At 39.3% G+C, this 16,558-nt stretch overlaps 4 protein-coding genes across 5 annotated transcripts; 1 reads left to right on the top strand and 3 right to left on the bottom strand.

Annotated features, from left to right (window-relative positions):
- Positions 1-300: 300 nt before the first annotated feature.
- Positions 301-2,272, bottom strand: LOC110769641 (uncharacterized). Its single transcript, XM_021973669.2, has 4 exons — positions 2,073-2,272; positions 1,838-1,966; positions 1,074-1,754; positions 301-694 (listed from the first exon to the last, which is right to left on the bottom strand). Exons 1-4 carry the CDS (start codon positions 2,208-2,210, stop codon positions 392-394), a joined length of 1,251 nt encoding a protein of 416 aa, XP_021829361.1. The 5' UTR covers positions 2,211-2,272; the 3' UTR covers positions 301-391.
- A 1,162-nt stretch (positions 2,273-3,434) lies between these two features.
- LFY (floral meristem identity control protein LEAFY) lies at positions 3,435-5,876 on the bottom strand. Its single transcript, XM_021973641.2, has 3 exons — positions 5,333-5,876; positions 4,638-5,059; positions 3,435-3,983 (listed from the first exon to the last, which is right to left on the bottom strand). The coding sequence occupies exons 1-3, from the start codon at positions 5,775-5,777 to the stop codon at positions 3,618-3,620; spliced, it is 1,233 nt and encodes a 410-aa protein (XP_021829333.2). The 5' UTR covers positions 5,778-5,876; the 3' UTR covers positions 3,435-3,617.
- Positions 5,877-8,357: 2,481 nt separating this feature from the next.
- Positions 8,358-11,364, bottom strand: LOC110769630 (CRAL-TRIO domain-containing protein YKL091C). Of its 2 annotated transcripts, none has more exons than XM_021973654.2 (6): positions 11,020-11,364; positions 9,376-9,628; positions 9,203-9,239; positions 8,957-9,062; positions 8,732-8,842; positions 8,358-8,632 (listed from the first exon to the last, which is right to left on the bottom strand). In XM_021973654.2, the coding sequence occupies exons 1-6, from the start codon at positions 11,221-11,223 to the stop codon at positions 8,525-8,527; spliced, it is 819 nt and encodes a 272-aa protein (XP_021829346.1). In that variant the 5' UTR covers positions 11,224-11,364; the 3' UTR covers positions 8,358-8,524. The 2 variants fall into 2 exon arrangements, with proteins under 2 accessions (XP_021829346.1, XP_021829347.1); XM_021973655.2 differs by lacking the exon at positions 11,020-11,364 and adding an exon at positions 9,799-9,920.
- Positions 11,365-13,589: 2,225 nt separating this feature from the next.
- GUT1 (Exostosin family protein) lies at positions 13,590-16,526 on the top strand. The gene is made up of 4 exons (XM_021973656.2): positions 13,590-14,081; positions 14,693-15,081; positions 15,302-15,543; positions 15,872-16,526. Exons 1-4 carry the CDS (start codon positions 13,985-13,987, stop codon positions 16,383-16,385), a joined length of 1,242 nt encoding a protein of 413 aa, XP_021829348.1. The 5' UTR covers positions 13,590-13,984; the 3' UTR covers positions 16,386-16,526.
- Positions 16,527-16,558: the final 32 nt, after the last annotated feature.

The raw sequence follows: 16,558 nt of genomic DNA, 5'->3' as shown, positions 1-16,558 counted from the left end.
AATAAAGAAATAGTTCCCATCCTGCCTAGAACCTAGTGACGAAATGTAGAGCTAGGGATGGGTGGTTTTGAATATTTTTTATCCACAGACTCAAATTTCCCCATTATCAATAGTGGATATTAATATAAAACTACACATTTTTCGGAATAAAACTTTTCAGGTCCAAAATATTATCTTAAACCAAATCTCTCTAAACCCACCAAAATTTGTCTACTTTTCTGTCTGTCTCCTATTCTCCTGGCCTGACCTGACCCTACTAAAAGTTCTGAAAAGGACAAAAACAGCGCACAAACAAACATAAAACAGAGAAAATGATTTATGCATGCTCATTGGGCAAGTCCAAATCCTAGACATTGAAACTGAGAAATAAACGGCAAAAATCCACACCTTGTTAAGCATGCATTTTGGGAGAGATTTGCTGGAGTGGAGCAGCTTTCTGAATTGTCGCCGAAGGAGATGAGCCCAAGAGTATCCGAGCATCCAAACGTGGGGTGGTTCTTGCACTCGGTGAATAAGTCCTAGTTACTGCTGTTGGCTTTGCCCTGGTTGATCTTTGGCGCTTATAAATTGAAGGAAGGGGAAGAAGCTCGCTGGGTCCAAGTGGGCTCTCGGGTGTTTGATACTTCCTTTTCTTTTCCAACAGCGCCCACAACAGCTTCTCATCGTTTGTTTGTTCTTTCTCCATGCCTAGAAACTTCACATGAACAAAAAAAACAGAGAGGACATTGTAGATTTAAGTATGCATCTCACAGAGTTAAGGGTTTTTAGTAGCTAATAAGGGCTAAATGGTGTGAAAAATGTTAAACAACTACAGTAGTAACAAATCATATGATGCGGCAATTGATATGTACTTATTACATCAATTATTATGACGAACAACATCTTAATTTCAAAATTATGAGATCAACTAATACGGTTAACAAACATAATCCTTCTAGCTTTACTCAAATTCACTAAGTAGTTATTAGTTAACTAGATTAGATGTCATCATCTAATGTGTCACTGCAACTAATAGGAGCAATAGTGCATATCCAACATTAAATCTGAAATGCAACAAAGACAAGGGCTGGTACCTTGTGTGGAGCAAAAGCCTTGGTTACTTTGGCAGAAGAAGCCTTATTGGGCTCAGGCAGCAACTTGAGACGCTCCTTCAATTTGCTCACATTGTCCTCTGCTTCACGGAGCCTACTCAAAGCCTCAAATCTGCTCGCTTCTGCAAACGAGGCCTTGTTCCTCGCCGCCTCCAACTCGACCCTCACCTCTCTCGCCGCCATTGCCATCTCCTTCACCAAGCCCACTAACCTCACACAACCCCCATCACTCAAATCAGCCTTAACACCCTCCACGTACTCCACCATGGGATCACACATCTGAGCGCCCAAATCCTGCAAAAGCTCCTCCACATCGCTCTCCACCGAGCCCAGCACCGCACCCACTTCGTGAAACGCTGCTCGGAGGAGCTTCAATACTGAAATTCGAAAGGTCTGGTAGTCAACGCGGTCAACGGTGGATAGATAATCGATCGCTCTGTGGAAGAACTTATGGAGGTAAAGTCGACGGTGAGTTAGGGTTTGGACCATGTGGCTCTGGCGAGCGTTGACTTGAGTCTCGATTCGTTTGAGAATCCGGATCAGCTGAACCAGCTGATCTTTTTGCTTCTCCATTACGAGCTTGCCTGCCATGGCGGCCTTGGCAGCGCAGATCTCTTCTTTTACAGAGAGACGGTTCCGATCCGACGATCCAGATCCGAAACTCTGCGATTAATTTAAATTAAATTTTGTTAAAAAATAAGAAAAAGAAGGTGACGTTGAGATGTAATTGTTTTTGAAGTTGAAACCTGGTGATGAGAATTGGTGTTTGCTGGGATGATGATGGTGGTGAATCGGTCCTCGTTCGCCATCTCCACCGTCTTGAGACCTACAAGCTTCATCAATGGAATTGCGAGAGAGGCGAAGACCTCTTCCGCCTCCATGATTATACAAAACAATGTAATTGCGATTAATTTCAGAAATATATGTATCAGTTTGAATTCACATGAAATTGAAAATTTGAGAGAAATTAGATATATATACTTGGAAGAGACCGATTCCGATCTGAGATTTGAGCTGGTGGAACGCGATCTTCATTTGCTCGTGGCCGGAGACGACTCTTCTGAGTTTTGACCGGAGCTCCGGCGCAGAAGTATCAGATGATCTCCTATGGCTTCCCATGATTTGGCGGGAATGTCATCACACTCAGTTTGAAGGGAATTTCTTTTTAAACTTTTGAATTTAAGCGCCGGTTTTTTGTTTTGGTTTCTACCAAACGTCAGTCGTTTTGTCACGTTTGAAATAAGCGGCGAAGTGACTCGTCCTGCTGCCGGTTCGCTGTCGTTTCTTGGAGAGCATTGTCATCTTCTGCACCCAGGGCTGCTATAATTATGGGCTTAAACGGATTTTGACAACGAGCCCATCCCAGTTTGTAACTGAATTATTGGTTCGGTGAGTCAACGACATGACCCATCCACGAAAAAAAATATGAGTAAACTTTTGTTGCTCAAGTCCTATTTACAATCCATACATTAGGCCCTACCCTCACACCCCTATCCTAATTTAAAATCATCGCTCCGCTTCATCTCAAATTAAAATTCACATACACGAAGAATTGGTAGTCCTTAATTGATATAGATTTCATGTCAATCAATAGTTCACAATCGTTAACAATGTTAGTGGGGCTATATAACTTTTTTAGATACTAAAGAGGGCCGAAATCTAAACAACTACACAACCTAGATTCTTGAGACCCTACATAAGTCTCTAAACTAGACTTTGCTTAGACAAAAGTTGCATACGCAACTCTAGGAGGATTATCTATGTAGCTATAAATAATAAAAGTTACCTTAGATGTAGTTGTTAGGTCTTTCATATGATCTAAGTACAAGAAGGATGATAAATAACAAAACATTCAACAGAACAGATTTTAAAAAGGATCTCATAAAAAAAAAAAACTTTGAAACATAGTTATTTTCACCCTAGCAGCCTAGCTTAGGCAAAAGGCCCCTCATATCTCAAAAACCATTTTCAACACAGCAGTCCAGCCCGGGCAGATGGTGGGCTCTACCAAGTCTGGATAGGCCTGAAGGCAAGAACAACTCGAGTTGTTGCTTGAGGGTGATGACGTCAGCGCTAACGTATAAATAAATAATTTTTATTATTATTAATCTTATACATATAAATAAAATTAATCCCATATGAATAGTAATTACCTTTAGGTTGCCATGGTAACTGGTGGAAAAGCAAGATAAAAAAAGGTATGGCAATCACTATTCACATGAATAGTGCTGCCCTTACTTGCCCTTACCCTTTGCCATAGCACCGTGGGTGGAAGTGCTCTAAAAGAAATGCGTACAATTACACATTCCATTTACAAGCACATTCGATATTATCATTGTGGTATATTAGTAAAAACAGTTAAATATAGCTAACTTTTGAAACATCAGTACACAAAGATCCTAAATAATACTCATCCATATAACCGTCTCCGTTCTAAGTTCTAACCTACAAGTACATAAAACCCACTAGTTCATTTCCTCAAATTCTCTCTTTCTTCAAACTCATATCGAGGGGCATGCACTTTGATCAATAGGGTAGGTGATCACCGCCACCACCGGAGGCAGAACTAGAGGCTGTGGCATTGTTGCGCTCGGTGTGACAAAGCTGACGGATCTTGGTGGGAACATACCAAACGGAGAGGCGGGGATGAGAATTGAAGATGGCATCAATGTCCCAGCCTTGGCCTGCTGCAATGGCTACAAGAGGCTTGTAACATGCATGTCTCCAGGCCCCCACATTTTCACCTCTCTCCTTAAAAACTCTCCTCAGTGCATTGGAGGCCTCCTCGTCCAAGCAATGCAGCGCATAGCAATGCACGTAGTGTCGCATCTTGGGCTTGTTGATGTAGCTTGCCCCTGCCTTTTTGGCAAACCTAAACACTTGGTTTGTTACCTGCACAATATTCATGTCCACACAACCAAAATACAACAATTCACTTGTCAAGTTCACAAGATAAATTATTCATTATTAACAAATATCGGATACCTAAGGGTGGCGACTTTCACACTCCGATTTTATCGGTTTGCACTTTTCTATTGTTTTTCTACCTTGGGAAATAAAAGTAGATGATAGATCATCAAAATATAATAAAGATCGGAGTGCAAACGAACAAAACGGGAGTGTGAAAATCTCTACCTTTATTAAGCCAACCAATTATCCAATTCTACGTCATACTAACATCATTATGGGAATCACTATATATTTCTAACAAATCAGATCAAATTTTTACCAAAGTAGGATTAAAATGTGATCTTATTCACAAACCCAATTTTTTTTTATACAAATTATTGTGAACTTACTCTCCGACATAATCAATGAAAAATTCAGACCCGGTCCAGAGTTAGTTCAAACATTATATTGATGCTGTCAGCAGGCCTTTCCAATTGAAACTGTCGGCCCACTAGATTGTAATTGTTTGTACTTGCGGAAATGGGCCCACATTGACCAGGTATGCGACAGGTTACTATTAGTATTTACTATTTACCACAGTATAAATCAGCGTATGCAACTAGGTTATGAAGACGGGAGGTTGGGTAAACTCCGTACCTTGGTTGGACATTTTTCACCGCGCTCCTTTGCAATGTTTTGGACCTGGATCAAGAAATCACGGCACTGCTCGTAGAGATGGAAGAGGTAATCTAGGCCGTTCTTTTTGCCACGTGCCACCTCCCCAGGCTCAGTCACAATGAACGGGTGCTCCCTCACTCTCTCGCTCGGCAACCCCCCTCCTCCACCGTTCCCGTGCCCATTCATGTCGTCCATGTCGTTGTCGTCCTCGTCGTCCACACCCTCATTATGATCATTATTATTATGCCCCCTTCCGATGCCATTGAAATTCCTATATTGCCCCTTTTTCGTCCTTCGCTGCTTCTTCCGCTTCTCCCCTGCAGACGCCACCACTTCCCACGCGGCCCCTCCGCCGGTCCCCACCATCTCCTTCTCTTGTTGCACCGGCTCCTCTGACAACCCTACAATCCCATGCACCCCATGTCATATACATACATATTAAAAATGTTTTATGATGAAATATGGTAACAATTAAATAGTTTGACATGTTATATTATTAAATAAAAATTAGTTTTTTTGTTCGATTCGTATAAAAAAAAATGTTTTATGATGAAATATTGTAACAAATTAAGATTAAATAATTTTGCATCTTATGATGAAATATTGCGTGTATAATTTTATGCTAACATGTAAATTGTCATTCTAGGTATTCATGTAAATAGTGACTAACGAACCTTCTTGGGAGAGAGCATCTAGGGCATTGGTGGTGGTGTCGCCGGAGACGGGGCGGCGCCTCGAGTCCTCGTCATCGAGGCGGCGACGCTCGGCTCTGACGGCCGCTTTGATACCGTACCTCTCACCCACAAGCAAATCCCACCTGAATATCTGAGAGAGGCTACTCATCATGTCGTCAAGCTCACCGTCCCTCATATCCAAAAGGGTGTTCACAGTAAAGCCGAGCTCGGCTATCTTCGCCGCCGTGTAGTATCTGACCCCATAAGCCTGGAACAAGTCCTCAAGCCCTCCAAGCTCTCTCGGCGGCCTCACGGCAGCGTAAGCCGCAGCTGCAGCGGCAGCTTGAGGCGTCACGGAGGCTTCTAGCTGAGCCCGGGTGGGCGGAACAACCATGCCTCGTAGGTCCCACTTGAAGAGGTTCGCTGAGAAGGCGTCTGGATCCATATTTTCCCAGAGTGTGAAAACCGCACACAGATGAAGACCACAGCTTCTTCTCTAGCTTTGTTTTTAGTCTTTGGCACTGTGGTTGGTGTGTGTAGTGTTCTGTTCCTATAAAAACAAGACCATTTTAGTTTATTCCGAAACTGCCCTCTTACATATGGGATGTTTCCCGAGGAACTAAGCAAACTGGGGTTGATGGTTTCAAACTCGACATTTCGAAATCGAACCGGATTAAAACAATCAGAATGAAACTCTCTTTAGGGTTCTTCTTCTAATTGGTCCCACCACCCAATGAACTTTTTAACTTGTTATGTTATGTTATGTTAGCCCCAGAGTTGACCCTTGAGGTTGCCATTTTTCTTTTTTCTTTTAATAAACATAATTATTTTAATAATTAAACTCATGCGTGTAGGAGTAGCTCCTCAGAGTGCTAAAACTGCTAATAAGAAGTAAAGTTTTCCAAACTTTCTTGCTTCTTTCTTGTTGTCTACTTGTCTGCGTGGTCTCCTAGTTTATGACACAAAATCAACATGATTTTGTTGAAGGGCCCAAAATCTATGACGTGATTTTTGTTGGTTACATTGGAGTTCGAACGGGGGTTACCAATGCCATAAGGAAAGGGGGAAGCGATCACCGCTGCGGTGGGAACCCATTGACTCTATAACGTGATTTTGGAGATGCAAACACACCTTTTTGTTTTGTTTTTTGGTAGTAGGTGGTAACAAGAAATCTTTGACGGTGAAATTGATGGGGGCAAAGCTTAGTAAAATTGGCATAATGGAATGTGGAGATTAAGATTGGCGTTTGTGTAATAGATGGTAATTTTCACAATCACCATCATCATCATCTCTTCCTCGGACAACGTGACGAAAACCCATATCTCTGTAGAGATTCTCAACCTTCAATTACCCGAAAGAGCCAAGCATGCAAGAGGGGCAAACACGTCATTCCACCACATGTCATAATAACGAGTGAAATTTACTGTTCCCGTTGGCGATATAAGAAGTGGCAGGGAAGTACAGGGTTGGGCAGGTGTTCTGAAAGGCTGCTTTTCTGTACTTCCCCAAGACAAACGAAACCCATATCCATCTTCTTCTTCTTAGGCTAGTGTCACGATCAGCTGCATCTCCCCCTACGTGTTCCCGTTTATACACCGACACGTGGCCCTGACGAATACGATGTTGTTGCGGCTCCCACCCACGTGTCGCGCGGAGGACGGCGGAGGATCAGGTGCGGTGGTGGTGGTCCACGAGCCGTGCCCAAGGCAGACGGTTCTGATGATGAATGATGAACGATGAAGTGGCGATGTGATATGGGGGAGAGAAAATGGAGATGAAACACGAGAGGGTTCACAAGTTAGTGACTTTATCTTCTTTTCAGAATTAATAGTAAAATATTAGGGTTAACAGAGGGTACTTGGAGGGGGAGGGCCAATGGGGAGGCGACACGCAGTGTACTGGGTTCTGGGCAGTGGATGGATGCTACCAAAGCTGAGCAAGAAGACCTGACTGGGATGAGTCAGTGGCTCAGGGCGCTCAGTCTCAGGGGCAGTCAGGGCAGTCAGGCTGGCTGGAGGGAGCCCTGGCTTTCGCATTGAGTCATTAACAGTGGTCTTCCTTTTACCTTCTTTTATTTTTTGGATTTATTTGTTTGGTTTTTGTTTGTTACGATTTTTTAATTGTTACATGTGATCTTTTAAGGATCCAATGCACTGTTCACTTGGTGATGTGATCTGTTCCACTTTTTTTTTCTTTTTGTTGTTGTTGTAGTTTGTACCAAAAACAAAAAAAATCCACATGTGATGCATGCTGTGAATTATATACTGTAGAAGGTGGAAGTTGATTTTTGGTCCATCCAAAGTTGGTCGCTTTGAAGAATTATTCTGAATTATTGATTTTCAAATGATAGTAAGTTTAAAAAGGAGTTTTAATTTGAATGAATGTTTACTTACATTGGAATGAGTATTCCTCACTTTTCCGATTCATTAACGTCTCAGAATTCTAAGTAAGTAAACATAAAGAAGTCATGAATCAGGGAATTCAAGAATAATTCAAATATCAAATTCAAAGTTTTTAATTTTAAAAACTTTTCTTTTAACCAAGGATAGAAAAGAAAAGAAGATAATGGGTGAACTAAGCAAATTTGGGTTCCAATGGAACCATCCAAATGGAGATGGGCCCAACTCTGCAGGGCTCAAATAGTTGACTACAATAGAATGATATGGGTCGGGCATGGACCATGGATATCCATCATTCCGCTGAGACATATGGAGGTTCTGATTCTGAATGCCTCCTCCTATGGCATTAAGTCATATAATTCAGCTGGAGGTAGAGGCCTCTTTGCGTTTTTTGCCCCTCATGTTTTTCCAAAACCAATATAATGGGATTTAAAGAAATCATGCTTTACCAACATGGTCTAATCCAATGAAAAATGGTATTGATTTGTAGACTGAGGTTTGATCCCCTCGGCACCTTGGTATGTGTGTGTGAGAAACCCCTCCTCTTGTCTTATATTCAAAAAAACAAAAAAAATGGATCGTTTTGTTTTCGTTTTGCTTGAAGCACCAAAAGGACTTATCATTCATTCATTTAGTTGGGTGTTTGCTTGTTACTCTCTCAGCTTTTTATTTATTTATGATAAATGAGTTCATGGTCTTACAAACACGTATGGTACAACAAGATAGTGAATGACTGCATAATAACTTCAATTCAGCTACAAGCTGTGCACAAATATGAGCTTTTGCTCACTTCCTAGATGGGAACCAACGGCAGTTGGCCTCCGTATATCTCCGGAAGTTGGCTTTCGTCGATCTCTTCGAGCAGGGTTGATTTCAGCATTTTGTTCTCCACAAATACTATCTGCACACAGAGAAACCCAGATGATGCATATAATTAACTATTATATAACAGGCAGGTCAAGTTAATTTATAATTTTACATCAATGTGAGTCGATTTTACCTTCTTCTTAGTTTTGTTGTCAATGAAAGGGTAAACGATTTTCCAAACTGTCATAAATACCAGCGGCGCATGGACGATAAACATCTTCCCTAGTCGTTCTGGATAGTAATCCTGCAAATATTTAGTAAACAGTTAAAGAAAAGCTTTCTGAAAATTATTTGGTAAACTGTTTGTTTATCTTGTTTGTAACAGAGAAATGAAAATGGTGTAGAGCAGAACAGACACCTGCAAAATCGATAGAGCTCCAAGGTACCCTCGGATGTCACTGTTTGAATATCCCCATCCTTCAAGGTCTCCTATGGCTATAAACTTCTCCTGTCCTGGTGGGATCCTGGTACATCATGTTCAAAATCGTCACATAAAACATATCGTCGCCGGTCTACCGCTTCGTCACGTTATAATTCCAGGAGAAAATTAGCTGAAATTAAAGTCGAGGATAAATTGAAGTTCAGGGTGAAAACGGCAAATTACCTTGCACATGTCTTGTCGAGGCCATAAACAACAAAACCTGTACAACATTAGAAACTATACTAGTAGCATTAGTAGTTTCAAGCTTTAAATCTCTTAAACGATCCAGTGATTTTGCAGCAAGACTTTTTATTTGCTCATTTAGAATTGACAAAATGTGTGGAAAAAAAACGTACGCTTGAATTCCTTAAGGCCGTCTTGAAAGTGTCTATTGCCAAGGACAACCGCTATTGGACGTCCTTTCTTGTCTGATCCCTGCAAAAACATCTTGTTCTGTGCAATTTGGTTTGGCACCTCTGAAGCAGAAATGAAACCGTTGGGAACAAAAGTTCGTCTCCATTTCAAGTACTTGAGGAACATGGCAGATGCCTGGCTTATATCGAAATCGCGCGCACGCAGGAACCTTCTGATAGTCGGATCATCCACTTCCTGCACACAAATATTGCAGCTCCACATTACCAAAACATCAGATCGGTGATTAAGAACTTGGTGCAGGCATAGCTTCTGATCTGAATTTTTTTTAAAAGACTAGAAGGGTTGAAGTTCACTTGTGTTGACTACAGATTTAGTAATATTTGTACCAATTATAAATGTAGCACCTTGGAGGAAGGATCTTTCCTTTCAACAAGTGCTCTTACAAGACGATTTCGGGTCAGCTCCTCCTTTGATTCAGTGCTGCTTTCCATTATGTTAAAATCCATGATACTCTTCTCTCTCTCTCTCTCTCTCTCTCTCTCTCTCTCTCTCTCTCTCTCTCTCTCTCTCTCTCTCACACACACACACACACACACGAAACAAGAACTTGACAGAGATAGAGCTAAATTGCAAGTTACTGCTGAGGAATATAATATGTATGTGTTTTGAAATTTGAAGTAGGTGGAACTGTAAGCACCATATGCAATGCATGGCAGATCTCTCTCTCTCTCTCTCTCTGTGAATTTGGGTTGGCAGAGGCTCATGCAAAGTGCCAGTGTTGTAAGAATTGGCCAAAAACAGGTTTTGTTACAAATGCTTGTATCAGAAACAACTTTATTTGATAATTCTATATATGTGTCATTCCATGGGTCCCTTGGTGGTATCATGTACGTTTAACATGAGAATTTCATGACTATTACATATAGTTATATTTATTTATTTGTTTGTTTACTTTTTCTAATTCAAGTGAAATTGTAAGCTACTCTAAATTACAGAAAAGGGGAGATTGAAGTCGATAATTTAACATGAAAATTTTACGACAATGGACATATAGTTATTAGATGGTGACTTTTGTTACTATAATTTTACTTTATTTTGTATTTCTCAAAGTGGGGACTCATATTATTGTAGAGTTTCAAATCTCCACCTCAAATTGTCTCTTTTTATACAGAAAAATATATTTTCAAAAAAGAATATAAAATGGGACTTATTTTTGACTCAGATACATCTTGTTTCCTTGCTAGCCCTAAGTCATCTTGTGTACTACAACAAAACAGTAAATAAGTGTTATATATATATATATTCAAAGGTGACTGGATATTTTGATGGCGAGCAGTGCAAGGTTTTTTCTTTTTCCCATCAAGGTGTAATTCAAAGGTGACTGGATATTTACAGCCGGGCTAAATACTCTTTTTTTGAGAATAAAATGGCAAATGTACACCGAAGAACTAGAACAAAATATATATGCAAATTTCTTGGAAGCCCGTAAGCCTCAAAGATAAAAGAAGAAACACTTAAATGATACACCTTCTCCAGCCAAAAACAAATAAAGAAACAAGCTATAATATTAACAAAATTAATTAGATATTAATGAAAAGATTAAGGTTAGGATTAGGAACACTCACCTTGGAGGAAGGATCCTGGGCTTCAACAAATGCTCTCATGAGACGAATTTTGGGAAGCTCCTCCAACTCACTGCTACTTTCTTGAATATCATTATTATCTGCATGTGAAGCTTCTACGAGCAGTGCTTCTTCTTTTCTGTCCATGCTTCTTTCCTCCTTGTAATGATCGTTTACATTTGAACTCAACACCACCATAGTGCTCATCTCTCCCTCTCTCTCTCTCTCTCTCTCTCTCTCTCTCTCTCTCACAAATGCAGAAAACGAGAGATCTAAGATCTTTGACAATAAATAACAAGATTACTGGTGCTGATAGATTCAGCAGAAAAATATGCCAAAGATGACTTGAACAATGACTTTTTTGTGAAGAAAAAGGCAGAAGAGTTGAAGCCAGAGGCCCCCACATCAATTAATTTTTTCCCTATTATTAGTTGAGCCTACATTTAATGGCCTTCCAAAGTCTATAGCTAGCCTTTGCATTTTGTATGCATACATTCATATTAAATCACCAGCAATATTAATTTTATTTCGACAGAACACTATTCGAATCCGCATAAATAAAATTCAAACTCAAGTACAATCTGCATAAATAAAATTCGAACTCAAGTACAAATTCTATTTTTTATTTTTTATTTTTCAAGTTATTGAATCACCACCATAGACCATAGTTATTAATTGCTTAAACCTAACACCTTGTTTGAAGGCCAAGAAAAGCTGACCTACTTCTCCTTTTTGAAGGCCAAGAAAAGCTTACCCACATAGAAACCCTTTTACGAAATTTTAAGAAGATAATATATATATGTTAAGAAGGAAGATTAGTAATTAGGGTTTACTAATAGAACATGTAGGGCTTAAAATTTAATCAACGGTTTGAAAACCAAATAATTCTAATTTTTAACGACTAATTGCAGAGTTAATCAATCGGTACAAAAGATTAGGTGACTGACGGTGATGGGTGGAGAAGAGTCAGTGTCGATTTGTGCATGAGGCCATCATATATATGCACACCTGTCCAATTTATTACGTATCACTATTCCAACAGTTTGCATTTATTTAGAAGAACATGGTCATTGGTCACAACAATAATTTGTGTATTTTTGCAACTGGAATTAATCTCATAATAAATGGAAAATACGTGTCTTGTTTCTTTCATTAACTCGTGAAATGACTAAATACCTTGTGAGAAATGGAAGCCATTGCAACCATACATTTGTAATTTGCCATCTCATTAACTTAACAAATGGAGGAGACCAATGAGTGTTATAGATACAGTTGTCTCATCACTCCGTTACAAATAAGTTTTCTCTTATGATGTGTTTACTAATCAGAAATTGGATTTCTCATCAAGAATTGAATTCCGCTTGTAAAGAATTCCTATGTTTACTTCACATCAATAAATTGAAAAGTAAGTGGGGCCCACACAAAATTAGGAATTGAATTCCTGATTTTGGAGGAATTCAATTCTTGGGTGAGATGTGGTATTCTAATTCATTGAGAATTCACCAATTAGGAATTCATCTTTTTTACCCATTATATCCTCACACAATTTTCAAAATTCCAAATATGCCATCTACTTTAACCCAACAATGAGGACATTTTAGTAATTAGTACAACTTCTTCCCCAATTCCATATGGTTTAGTAAACAACTTCAATAGGAATCCAGAATCTAACTCCCCTCAATCTATATGGTTTAGTAAACAATTTCATTAGGAATTCGGAATATAATTCTCCTCAATTCAATTCATCCTCAATTCAATTCATCCTAATCCAATTAGGGATTAGTAAATATGCCATTAATGATACTGATAAGTCGGAATGTCTCCGGGCATGTTTGGTATCTTACTCAAAAAAGTAAATTCAAAAATTATGATTCTTTTTAAAAACATGAGTTTTCAAAGAGTGATTTTAAGATCTAAAAACTTGTTTGCTATTGAACTCCAAACAATTTTTAAGATCTAAAAAATTAAAAAAATAATAAGAAAATCAGAAACCCTAGATTCCCAAATTTACAAATTGAAATGAGAGAGAGAGAAGAGAGAGAGCGAGAGAGAGAAGAGAGAGAGAGAGAGGAGAGAAAAAAACACTATAAAACTTCACTTCTTTTGTTTTTAATAATTGAGGTGTTTTTGAGTTTTCAAAAATGGGTCTACTAAACGGATTTTTATGACTTTGGATTTAAAATATGTTTTTGAATTTATAAAATTGAATCTAAATAGGATACCTTAATTTCTTCAATTGACTTTCATGAAAAAAATTTCAATCTAAAAAAAAGATATTCAGACAATAATCACAAGTATTATTGAGTCTACATGCCAAGTTGCCAAATTATTAGCACATCTAGCAGTATTTATTTTGAACAAAAATATCTAGCAGTGTTTAGCTAATAACTTCCAAGTCAACATGTTTTTTTTCTTTTTGGAAAATAACAATATTTTTTTTTTTATAACGAAAATAAGATGGGCTCTAATTTTTTTCCCGGGAAAAATAAGGTGGACTTTTTTCTTTTCAATTTATGGTTAAAATTTAAAACCACGCCATTTATTATTTTATTAACCAAAAAGTAGAAATATTTGGTATTCCTAATCAGAAAAGAGCAGGTTGAGGCTTGGTCTTTGGTGTCGGGGACTGAGATGGATTTGCCACCAGACCACAATGGGGGCTGAATAAAATACAAAAACAACAGCCCAGAGATCCGCGTACCTCTTGGTTTCCTTGTTTCTTCAGACCAAATTTACTTTTTCATTCCAGCTCTTCTGCTGCTGAAGCCAGAGACTAGACTAAGAAAAAAGCCCAACAAATTTGAAGGAATCTTTCCACCGATTCTGCTTTTGACGTCCCAACTATCATCTTCTTCAGATTGCTGAAGAACCCACCTGTTTCCTTTGGCTCATATATCCTCCACTACCCTTCTTTTTTTGTGGGGTTACTGATTTTTTAGCTGAGGAAGCAAAAGGATTGGGCAGAAAGATGAGAATTTGGAAGTTGGGTTTTGCTGGGCTTCTTTGTGCTGCCTTTCTGCTGGGGATTGGCTCAGGGGAGCAGGCCCGCACTGAGAGAATTTCAGGTACGGAGAAAGACTTCATCTTTGTCGATTTACATGATTTGATCCTTTTGGGGTTTGCCATTTTTTGATTTCAAGTTTCATTTTGCTGTCCTTTACTGCCAAATCAGTTCTGATCACTTGAAAGTTTGGGTTTTGATTGATGGGGTGCTTTGGAATGTTCGTAGGTTTTGATATTTTAGGGATCTGTTATCTAAAATTAGTGTTCAACTGTTTCTATGCCTTGGTGGGTGCTGATTTAGCTCTTATTGTTCTTACTTTTGATTTGACAATAAACAGGTTAGTCTGGGAATTAATCCCGGTCTCTAAATTTTAGTGTGATGCTTGCTATTTTTCAAGTTAGGTATGAAGGCTTTGATTTTGATCCTCTAATAGTTGAAGTTATATGTTGTAAAGCTGGTTTATTTAACTGGAGTTGTAGCTCCCAGAAGGGTAGCAAAGACATAATGCCATTGTGTCCGTGCTTATGAACTCCAAGAATTATGTTTTTTTTTTTATCCTTTTGCATTTGTTGGAGTTTTCGTTGAGAAGTCTGTAGACTGGGTATAGATTCAGAATCTACTGAGAAGTTAAAGGGTATTAACTTAAGTTTGGTTTGTTTGCACACAATGCAGGTAGTGCTGGTGATGTCTTGGACGATGACCCAGTGGGGAGGTTGAAAGTTTTTGTGTATGAGCTTCCAAGCAAATACAACAAGAAGATTCTGCAGAAGGACCCTAGATGCCTGAACCACATGTTTGCAGCTGAGATCTATATGCATCGGTTTCTCCTATCCAGCCCCGTCCGAACCCTTAATCCTGAGGAAGCTGATTGGTTTTATACTCCTGTATACACTACTTGTGACCTGACGCCCAATGGCCTTCCTTTGCCTTTTAAGTCACCACGGATGATGAGAAGTGCGATACAACTGATATCTTCAAATTGGCCTTATTGGAACCGGACAGAAGGGGCAGATCACTTTTTTGTAGTGCCTCATGATTTTGGAGCATGCTTTCATTATCAGGTTAAAAGCTTGGTTTGCTTCTTCTTGTGCCCCGTCATATCTGACAGACTGAATGAATATTTGAATCAATTGGCCTACTTTTGTTAGCTTGTTCCTCATAAGCCTGTAGATATTCATTCCTTCATGATGTACTGCTGTCATTATGTGATGTTAATTTATTTTATCTGGCATGCCAATTATCTCTTTTCCCTATGCATAATGATTGATTATATTATTGCAGGAAGAAAAGGCGATTGAAAGAGGAATTCTTCCCATGCTCCAGCGCGCAACTTTGGTTCAGACTTTTGGGCAACAGAATCATGTTTGCTTGAAAGAGGGCTCAATTACAGTTCCTCCTTATGCACCTCCGCAGAAAATGCAAACCCACCTAATTCCTGAGAAAACTCCTAGATCCATCTTTGTTTACTTCCGTGGATTGTTTTATGATGTGGGAAATGACCCAGAAGGTGGTTATTATGCAAGGTAATGCTTACAAAGCTTATAGCATTTGAGGGTGCCCAAAGCATCCTTCCATTGTTGTTGCCGGTGAAAAAGGATTATGTTAAACATATTTGAAAAGAGAAGTCATGCCATTTTATGAAGTTAAAACATGACAGCATTTATTAAACAAGATATAAACCTCTGATGGGTATTTAAAAATAGTCAAAAGAGGGCAGAAATATAGAATGCAACTTTCTCGTATTGCTATCTTTAGAAGACAGAGTTTAGGGTTCCTTGGTTTGCTAGATAACACTATGATGGATTGAACTGAAGATAGGAGATGTCTGAGTCTAACTTTACAACTTTGCAGAGGCGCACGAGCAGCAGTGTGGGAGAACTTTAAAGACAATCCTCTTTTTGACATTTCCACTGAGCACCCCACCACATACTATGAGGACATGCAACGAGCAGTCTTTTGTTTGTGTCCACTCGGCTGGGCTCCTTGGAGTCCAAGATTGGTTGAAGCAGTGATTTTCGGCTGCATTCCTGTTATCATAGCAGATGACATTGTTCTACCCTTTGCTGATGCAATCCCTTGGGAAGAAATTGGCGTGTTTGTAGCTGAGGAAGATGTCCCCAACTTGGACACCATACTCACTTCAATCCCACCAGAACTGATATTGAGGAAGCAGCGATTGCTTGCCAATCCTTCAATGAAGCAAGCAATGTTGTTCCCACAACCTGCTGAAGCAGGAGATGCTTTTCATCAAGTACTGAACGGGCTTGCGCGTAAATTGCCGCATGGCCCTGGTGTTTACTTGAAGCCAGGTGAAAAGATCCTAAACTGGACCGCAGGGCCAGTGGGTGACCTGAAACCTTGGTAGCAGCTATTTCTCTTGCCTCCTCCGCAGCCTCTGAATTTTACAGTAGTAGCTTTGTTGTTGTAGTTGAGATACTAATCGTCATCACCGTGTAAAAATTTCGATGTCGTAAAAATTTATCAGATTACAAATTCTTCTTTTTTACTTTGACTTGGGATTGATAACAATGTCATTGA

The sequence above is a fragment of the Prunus avium genome, chromosome 5, assembly GCF_965620075.1.
Source record: "Prunus avium chromosome 5, drPruAviu1.hap1.1, whole genome shotgun sequence".
Taxonomy (NCBI): Eukaryota; Viridiplantae; Streptophyta; class Magnoliopsida; order Rosales; family Rosaceae; genus Prunus; species Prunus avium.
The sequence above is the reverse complement of the archived record's forward strand: the minus strand, read 5'-3'. Positions and strand labels throughout refer to the sequence as shown.

Bases quoted from the DNA above. Each gene is read 5' to 3' on its own strand.
- LOC110769641 (XM_021973669.2), bottom strand. From the start codon at position 2,210: ATGGGAAGCCATAGGAGATCATCTGATACTTCTGCGCCGGAGCTCCGG. The intron at 1,755-1,837 runs GTTTCAACTTCA...AATTAATCGCAG, and splicing joins ACACCAATTCTCATCACCAG to AGTTTCGGATCTGGATCGTC. The intron at 695-1,073 runs GTACCAGCCCTT...GTTCATGTGAAG, and splicing joins AGGCTTTTGCTCCACACAAG to TTTCTAGGCATGGAGAAAGA.
- LFY (XM_021973641.2), bottom strand. From the start codon at position 5,777: ATGGATCCAGACGCCTTCTCAGCGAACCTCTTCAAGTGGGACCTACGA. The intron at 5,060-5,332 runs GTTCGTTAGTCA...ATGGGATTGTAG, and splicing joins AGATGCTCTCTCCCAAGAAG to GGTTGTCAGAGGAGCCGGTG. The intron at 3,984-4,637 runs GTACGGAGTTTA...AATATTGTGCAG, and splicing joins GTGAAAAATGTCCAACCAAG to GTAACAAACCAAGTGTTTAG.
- GUT1 (XM_021973656.2), top strand. From the start codon at position 13,985: ATGAGAATTTGGAAGTTGGGTTTTGCTGGGCTTCTTTGTGCTGCCTTT. The intron at 15,082-15,301 runs GTTAAAAGCTTG...ATATTATTGCAG, and splicing joins GAGCATGCTTTCATTATCAG to GAAGAAAAGGCGATTGAAAG. The intron at 15,544-15,871 runs GTAATGCTTACA...ACAACTTTGCAG, and splicing joins GAAGGTGGTTATTATGCAAG to AGGCGCACGAGCAGCAGTGT.
- LOC110769630 (XM_021973654.2), bottom strand. From the start codon at position 11,223: ATGAGCACTATGGTGGTGTTGAGTTCAAATGTAAACGATCATTACAAG. The intron at 9,629-11,019 runs GTGAGTGTTCCT...ATTTGTGTGCAG, and splicing joins CCCAGGATCCTTCCTCCAAG to GAAGTGGATGATCCGACTAT. The intron at 9,063-9,202 runs GTAATTTGCCGT...ATGATGTACCAG, and splicing joins CTCGACAAGACATGTGCAAG to GATCCCACCAGGACAGGAGA.